The 7,950-nt window shown below is 43.2% G+C and overlaps 2 protein-coding genes across 2 annotated transcripts; both read right to left on the reverse strand.

Moving 5' to 3' along the window:
* Positions 1–3,549: 3,549 nt before the first annotated feature.
* LOC108108860 (melanization protease 1-like) lies at positions 3,550–4,599 on the reverse strand. The gene is made up of 4 exons (XM_017217077.1): positions 4,383–4,599; positions 4,284–4,326; positions 4,053–4,225; positions 3,550–3,998 (listed from the first exon to the last, which is right to left on the reverse strand). The coding sequence occupies exons 1-4, from the start codon at positions 4,597–4,599 to the stop codon at positions 3,550–3,552; spliced, it is 882 nt and encodes a 293-aa protein (XP_017072566.1).
* A 27-nt stretch (positions 4,600–4,626) lies between these two features.
* On the reverse strand, positions 4,627–6,556 carry LOC108108991 (serine protease grass-like). Its single transcript, XM_017217249.1, has 5 exons — positions 6,026–6,556; positions 5,921–5,963; positions 5,688–5,863; positions 5,464–5,633; positions 4,627–4,728 (listed from the first exon to the last, which is right to left on the reverse strand). The coding sequence occupies exons 1-5, from the start codon at positions 6,249–6,251 to the stop codon at positions 4,711–4,713; spliced, it is 633 nt and encodes a 210-aa protein (XP_017072738.1). The 5' UTR covers positions 6,252–6,556; the 3' UTR covers positions 4,627–4,710.
* Between the last annotated feature and the right edge of the window lie 1,394 nt (positions 6,557–7,950).

Genomic DNA, 7,950 nt, shown 5'->3' on the forward strand with positions numbered 1-7,950 from the left:
TCTTAAGTTGTTTTCTTATTTGTAAACTAATTTAAGGTAAAAATTACTTTAATTTCCATTGTCACTTTCCTTTCTCCGATAAGTGCAATCACCGTTTCTCTAAGGACCTAATCAATGGCATTTGCAGCCGGAAGCCATTTGCCGTGTTTGCATACAAAATGGCGGCCTCGCAGCTTCCGTTGCCGATTTCAAGAAGAAGGCAACGGAAATTGACGAAAGCTGAACAAGACAAAAAAAGATATACCTATCTCGATTACTTCAATTGATTTTTTTCCCTTGGGTGATTCTCATCTTGTCCTAGGCCCTAGTTTATTAAGCATACGCCACGTGTGCCCAACTGGACGCTTGCTAATTGAATCACTCAACGAAATTTGCATAAGACAGTTAACGGACGAATCAATTGCTCAACCAGGATAACAAGACTTGAGCCGAATGCCATTGCCCGTTGCCCATTGGCCGCTTATTTATTTGCACAAGCGATAAGACATTAAGAGACTTTGCCTTCCATTCGAATCCCAGTCCCAGTCCCAGTCCCAGTCCCAGTCCCAGACCCATGCCCAAGAACGGCCACCAGAGTCGCAGCCGGAGTCCGAGTAATGCGCTTAAGTCGGCACAAAGTCCGTGTTGGATCTGCAAAGTGAACATTGTAAAACGGAAGCCGAAAAGGGACCCAGCAGCTAAAATTTATAGCTGGCAAAAACTAAAGAGCACCCCGGGATTGCTATAAAGTATGTATGTGGGTATATGAGTTGGTGTTCCAATCGATTTGATGACCATGTAGCCTGGCATCCGAAGTTGATTTGAATTTATTACGGAACGCATTTACTTCTGTTTGCCGCCTAATTCCCCAAGCGGAGCACGTACTGCAGGTCCCTGCCCCCAGCCCCCTGCCCACGTTCCCCGTTCCTATTCCTCGCCAGGACATGCTTAATTTTTAATCAAAACAAACAACAACTCAAACTGCTAAAGCCGTGTTGTTTAAGTTTGCCGCACTCAATCTTTGTACATTAAGCAGACTCAGCTGTTCGCCCTCATCCGGAAATTGTGTTTGGTCACTCTGCTCATTTCGTGAGAGGACCTCGTCATCGCCATCATCATTTCCCGTGCTCGTCGTTTTCCCCCAGCTCCGACTGCTTGAATCTGCAAGTCGGGAAAGCGGTTACTTCAAAACTCCACTGCACTTGGGGTGGATGCTTTAAGCAAGTTGGCCAACAGAAAGCACTGGAAGAAAGATTGAGAATTTGAGTGGCATAGCCGATAATATATTTTATCTTTACCCTCACCTACCTTGATACCTTTTCTCAGTAAATCTCCCATAATTTTCTCTCAGTGGAAAACACTCAGCTGAAGTGGCTCATTGGCCACATTCCCCGGCCGAATGTAATTTGTTGCTAAGCAGAATGTTAATACGGTTGCAACGGCAAGTGGCTGCTGCCTTCGTTGCTGTGACAGCCACAAGTAGCCGAAGGATGAAGCCGGGACCTAAGATGCCCATGCCGATGAGATTGAGCAGTGCTGTATCCTCGAGCATCAAGTGGTTACGTACGTGGGCCACTCGAAGCGCTCGACGAACTGAAGAACCACAGAACCCAACAGGTGCGGCCAAGTAAAAGGTTACCCCTCACCTCAGTTTCTATTGGTTTGCCGTCTTTAGATTTAATTAGCAATAATCACAGGAGGAGGGATGGAAGGGGAAACCGGCTAAAAGTAAATCCAAACATCCAGTGGCATCGAGTCGAAATTAATAGTTTCCACATTCGAGTGAGCAGGCCAAGAAGTTTCAAATTTCCCAAGTAAATCAAAAGAAAAATGTCTCAAACTATCTCGGTGAAAGTTTTGCCAATGGCTTAACTTGGCCAACAGCCACATGCGACCGTGGTAAGGGCCAAAAGGACATCTGCAGCGCGGTGTACTCAAGTAAATTACAAGCTTTCTTAGTCCTGGCATATTTAACCACAGCTATGTTGGCGCAAGTTTTATCTGGCACTTGGAGAAACTGTTTAAAAGTTTTCCTTCAATAAATAAGTTACAAATATTTCAATCGAAGTTCTTTTATTTGTACAGCAACAGGCATTGCTTGATGTAATATTGAAATTAGCAAAGGCTTAAGAAATCTTTTTTAAGTTATCTTTGGACTAAGGCAACTTGTTATTTTCCAGTTTAAGCACCAACTCTCTGGTAATTGTTCTTCGAGTGCACCGAAAACATGGGTGGTGGCAAACACAGGATCCATATGGTCCCATATAAAGAGGAAATTTTACAACCGGCATAAGAAAGTCACTTAACGTGGCCAATGGCACATTAAGTGAGCGATGAGGGGCTGATGTGGCGAGTGAAAGTTAATTTTGGTCGGGAAATGTGAGCCGGGCGAGGCAGAGGATTTCGAAAATTTTCAGGATGTGGATATACATTGTGGAACAGTGTGAGATGGAGTTAAGAGGAGGGGAGTCGAGTCGGGTGGCAGGCGTCAGTAAAAACATTTTGCCTAAACTATGCCATTAACATACAAAACTTTCACAGCAGCCGGCCTGCTAGTAACTCTAGCCCTCTCTTTCCAGGCCCATAGACCCCTCTCTTTCGGTTGCTGTGTCTGTTTCTTGGCGAAGCACGTAAATACTTGCCCGAAACTTGCACGAATTAACAACGAAAGTTCGCCCTTGTTGTGTGATGGAAAACTTGGATAGAATAACACAGGACTGCCGCTGGCAAGTGACAATAACACAACGGCAACAGCAACCAGGCTGGGAGTTATAGAGGGTTACTCGGTTTCAGGAAAGGATTCTTGGGGGCCCAGTGCCAAATGTCAAACAATTTGCGGTCTCCTAAGCCGGCACACCAACTCCCCCATCTCCATTTCCATCTCCATCCAGGCCCACACCCTTTCGCCATTTAAAGGCCCTTGGCCAAAGTATTTATAGCTCAAAACTTTATGACTAGCAGGGCCATAAAAAAGCAAAGCTCCCCCCGCCCAGCATAATTGCCGCTAAAGAGTGTTTGGCGTCCGATGTGGATTGTAGTCCAACTATAACTCATTACGGCTAATGAGCGTTATTTGTGCCCAGTAAACTTATTTTCGGACGATGAAAGGCGATGAAAGCCGAAGGAGCAAAGACGAAAGGTCGAAAATTAGTTTGACTTCTGACACGAGCTCGCAAATGCACAAAGACGAGCGGATTTTAACTCTGCCGAAGGGATTACGTTTAATTGACAGCGACAACAAGTGACAGACGCTGTCGTCTGGGTGCGACGGAGATGGGAAGAGTGACGGAGAAAGAGAGGGCGCGAACTGATAAAGTGGAACAGCGAAATCATGACCAGACCTAAACTTTCTTTAATCTAAGTTCAGGCAATCTGGTTGCTTTAATAATTTGAATATAATTAAGATTTTTAACCCTTCTTCTTTAATCTTTATAGCAATATCTATAACTTTCTATAATTCCCTGATCATTCAGAATCCAAAGATAAGAATATTCCTCGTTTGCACTGCACTGATAAGAAGGGCAGGGAAAAGTGTTTTTACTTTTTCTTAGGAATGCTGATCTGAAAAAATCAACCTTGCCTACGCCTATTATTATTGGGAATCCGATTACTATTTCCATTTGTTCGACTTCCGTCGCGTCGGACGACATCCACAATCCAGTTCATGTGGAACATCACATTGCTGAACACCGAGAATTGCCTGCAGGCGTAATCTCCATAGCTGACAAGTCCAGCCTGGACGACGCGATTTACCCCGTTTATCTTTATTACGGCGGAGATTGGAGACCCAGAATCACCGCGGCAGACATGGTTAGAGCGGTCTCCGGCACAAATTTGAGACATATCTATTCTGCCATACAGAGCTGAGCAATACGAGCGATCCACTTGCGTTAAGGTGGTGGTCTTTAAGACGTTGCTATTGATTCCCCGTTCGGTCTCACCCCAGCCGACGGCAGTAAAGTGTCGGATTTGGGACAAAGGATTGTAGTTGGTCGGCAGGCAGATCGGCTTGATGTAGTCTACGGGGAGTAAGGAAGTTAAGAGATCTGTACAGAAGTTATGAGATTTCCTACCTGTGTACTGAACCCTCCTGGCCAGGCGAAACAGAGCTATGTCATTGTTAAGATTCACATTTCTGGGATGAGGTATTTGAGCATCCACGGGAATTCCAATGGCATTGGGTATGCAACCCTGTCTCGTGCAATCCCTCCGGGTTAATATATTAAACTCTCCAAGATATGCCACTCTATAAGGGGGGGAATTATTGATTCAATCTTCCGGGTTTCTTTTTCAAAAATACTCACGTACGGCCCCTCGACTGGCAATGTGCAGCAGTAAGAACAAAACCTGTTCACGCCTTTGATTATTTTCTACCTTAATTCAGATTATTTTGGTATACTTACGGCTTGTTATCAGGGAACCGCCACATGCAGTGGTTTCACTATCTATATGAACCATCCAAGGGTTTCGGTGTATCTCTGCCACCTCTCCGTGGATTATCCTGGTGCTCACACGCGATCCTGCTAGGGAAACTCCGCAATTGGGTTCCAGTAGGGATATAGTTGCATGTCCGAGATCAACCCAAAAGAGCAGAATAATAAGAGATGTGGCTATGTGCATGATTATGTCCGGAATAACAGATTCCCAAAGCGGAGTCTGGGCTTTTATGCACTTGCCTTCCCGTCGTTGACGATAAGGAGGAGCTGACACAGACATTGAATTCCCAGAAATTCATGTCAATATTGCAATCTAGAGAGAACAAGTAAGAAATCTTTATTCTCTGTAAACTCTCTTGGCACTTTTTATATTATTCTTTATTTTACTTGTTAAAACTAACAGACTTGCTAGAAAACGAACTAACATCAAATTACTGATAAATACTTCTTCCCTAAGTTTTTACTCATTTCTTTACAAATAAGCAAGCCAATTTTTCGGGATTTGTGGTAGTTTGATGGCAGACAAAATCAACCTTAAGCATCTCTAGAAACTGCATGTTTAATATAAACTTTATATCTCCTTCAGCTAGCAATATCTCTGCGTTCCTACAGACAGATGCAAATTTTTCCTCACATACTTCTCCTCGATTACAGTACTTATAAGTGTTTAATACAAGAATTTATTTATATTTATCATTTTTAATTTCAATTTTCCAATTGCAATACTTTTATTACTCAATCGAAGACTTTAGCTTTTACTCTTCCCTGGAAATCTTATATGTACTTTAGAAACCCTCTTTGGTGCCCGTTTAGTGGTTGTTAGTCTTGCTTCTTCCACTCTCACAGTGTCCACGATCCACCTCATGTAGTGCATGACATTGGTAGACACCGATACCGTTCTGCACTTCACCTGCCCATAGCTGGTTATCCCGACCTGAGTGACCCTGTTTGTACCGTTGTACCTGAAAGTGGCCGAAACTGGACCACCGGAGTCGCCGTGGCAAATATGGCTAGCAGAGCCTCCGGCACAGATGTGCGACATACCCACCCTTCTAAATAAGGCGGAGCATCGCGATCGATCTACTTGAGTCAAGGTGGTGGTCCTTAAAACGCTGCTCAATGCTCCGTACTCGGTTACACCCCATCCTGTGGCAGTTAGGTATCTGATTTGGGGCAGTGGGTTGTAGTTGGTCAGCAGACAGATTGGCTTGACGTAGTCTAAGGAAAAGCGAATGAGTTGAGAGGTCTTTACGGGATCTTTGAGGTTCTTACCGGAGTACTGAACCTTCCTGGCCAGTCGAAACAGCGCGATGTCATTTTCCAGGTAATTCACGAAGCTGGGATGAGTGATTTGAGCATCGACAGAAATTGCAATGGCATTTGGCATGCATTCCTTTGGAGAGCAATCAATGACGGTCGTCGTATCAAACTCTCCAAGGTATGCTACACTGTAAAAATGACCATTAAAATTCTGTTTTAATAAGTTTATATGCAAAGATGCTCACGTGGGCCTGTTGCTTTTGCAATGTGCAGCAGTAAGCACAAATTCTGTAAGTTTTAAAAGTGTTTTTATATTAATCTTTAGTTTGTTTTGAGTGGAAATAACTTACTACTTGTGATGAGTGTACCCCCACACATGACATCGCTTTTAATCAGGGCCATCCATGGGTTTCCGAACATATCTGCCACCTTACCACCAACAATCCTCGTTCTTGCATTACGAGATTCTGTCAGCGAAATGCCACAGTTCGGCTCCAGGAATGATATAGCTGACTGTCCATTACCAAGCCCAATGCACCAAGAGAGCAGCGTAATAACAGCTCCGCCGATCTTCATTCTTGAGTTGGGAATAACCGCTTTGCAGTCCTGAGTCCGAGTCTTATAACATTGCAGCTATGAAGATAAGCTGAAGTTTTGATTTTCCAGAACCTCGTCTTCCAGCGTATTATAGTAAAGTTCATATTTCTTAATTAACTTATGATTAAGTTACTCTGCTCTATTTGCTCCTCAAGAGCACGTCTTATCGTCGTCAACTCTTCTCTTACACTCTGCGATCATCTTACGCTTCGTTCTTCTCGTCTGCGTCTTATCCATCTCCTTCGCCAGATAGTCAATCGCTGCCTCTTGGTTTCTGCTTAAGGTCTAAGTCTAAGGTCTTCGTCTGTTCTTCTAAACCAATCCCACAAAAATCTAATGAGTCCCATTAGTAATTTTTTATACAATTTATTAATGTTTTATTCCAAGTTATCGGATTTCTATTGACTTCTACTGATTCGATGAAGCTGAATGGATTTCATTCTCTGATTTATTATAAAATATTTTTTCTTGCTGATTTATTTTCCAATGCAATATTTTAGCTGACAAAAACCTTTATTGAGAGGCGACTCTTATCAGTGTTGTCAGCTCTTCCCAGAAACCTGCGGCTCATAAAACAAGCAATCAAACTTTTAATTTTATATTATATTTCACTGTTAATTTTAATTATTACCCATACCAAAATGTGAGCTCTAGTATCGAGAGCCGTTCTAGTTTTGAAGAGCACACAAAGGGTTTCCTGTTGATCTTTTCCATGTGGCTTTTCCAAGCTCACCTGCTTTGAAGGCTTTAGAAAATAACCAACTACGTAAATTAAAACCATTCCCCCTGCTGAGCAGGCAAAAGTCGGAATGAACATACAATTGGGAGTTAAACGATCGCCATAAATCCCTGCCGAATGAGCTGGTTACGAGCTGTCCTGCAGTTGCGTTTAATCACAGGTAACACGGCGCCGTTTAAATGCAAATGATGCGGCTCTCTGCGGCGGCAATAAACGTGGCCGAAAGGCATTTTGGCCCACATATGCGGAAAATGTGAATGGAAACGCGAATAAACAGAGAGAACGTGTGTAACCAAGGCAGTACACAGAGAGAAAATTTAGTTCATAAATTAAGATCATTAAACTGAGATATTAAACTTATTTTGAACTTAAATCTTATTAAGAATTATTCATAAATATAAATTACCAAGGTTAATCGTAAAAGCATACTTTCTTTCAGTGCACCTCGCCATAACAAGCTCAGTGGGCTTCGAGTTGTCGGGGGCGTGGCCGCGACACGTGCTGGCCCGATTATTGAGCTTGATGGCTGGGGGCAGGCGGGAGGGCGGTACAATTGAAATTTTAAATGCCGCCGAACGGCAATGACAATAATGAGCACGATGACGAGTGTTTGGGGGATGGCAACAATTATGCTGATGACGTGTGTATACACCCATGCCCATACCCATAATGAGCCTGATCCGATTGCCGGCTCCCCTTTAAAAACAAACAAACACTCGCGTGGGGTTTTTTATGGCTTTGCTTGACTGATAACGAGTGATTAAATGTATTTTTGAGCGGGTTTTTAATGCGATTTTCAGGTTAATGAGCCGTTTCATAGCCAACTTTCTAGCTTCTTTGGCAAATCCTCAAATAGGACCTCTTTTTTATTCAGCCAACCAGTTTAGCCTGAAGAGGAGGAAAAACATTAAAGTAGCTGGGAAATAGCACAAAAGCTTT

This window comes from Drosophila eugracilis, unplaced genomic scaffold (assembly GCF_018153835.1).
Source record: "Drosophila eugracilis isolate 14026-0451.02 unplaced genomic scaffold, ASM1815383v1 contig_1765, whole genome shotgun sequence".
Classification (NCBI taxonomy): Eukaryota; Metazoa; Arthropoda; class Insecta; order Diptera; family Drosophilidae; genus Drosophila; species Drosophila eugracilis.

Coding starts and splice junctions, on each gene's coding strand:
- LOC108108860 (XM_017217077.1), bottom strand. CDS start 4,599: ATGCACATAGCCACATCTCTTATTATTCTGCTCTTTTGGGTTGATCTC. Junction 4,327..4,382: donor CGGTTCCCTGATAACAAGCC/GTAAGTATACCA, acceptor AGGCGTGAACAG/GTTTTGTTCTTACTGCTGCA. Junction 4,226..4,283: donor TGCCAGTCGAGGGGCCGTAC/GTGAGTATTTTT, acceptor CCCCCCTTATAG/AGTGGCATATCTTGGAGAGT.
- LOC108108991 (XM_017217249.1), bottom strand. CDS start 6,251: ATGAAGATCGGCGGAGCTGTTATTACGCTGCTCTCTTGGTGCATTGGG. Junction 5,964..6,025: donor GGGTACACTCATCACAAGTA/GTAAGTTATTTC, acceptor TAAAACTTACAG/AATTTGTGCTTACTGCTGCA. Junction 5,864..5,920: donor TGCAAAAGCAACAGGCCCAC/GTGAGCATCTTT, acceptor TCATTTTTACAG/TGTAGCATACCTTGGAGAGT.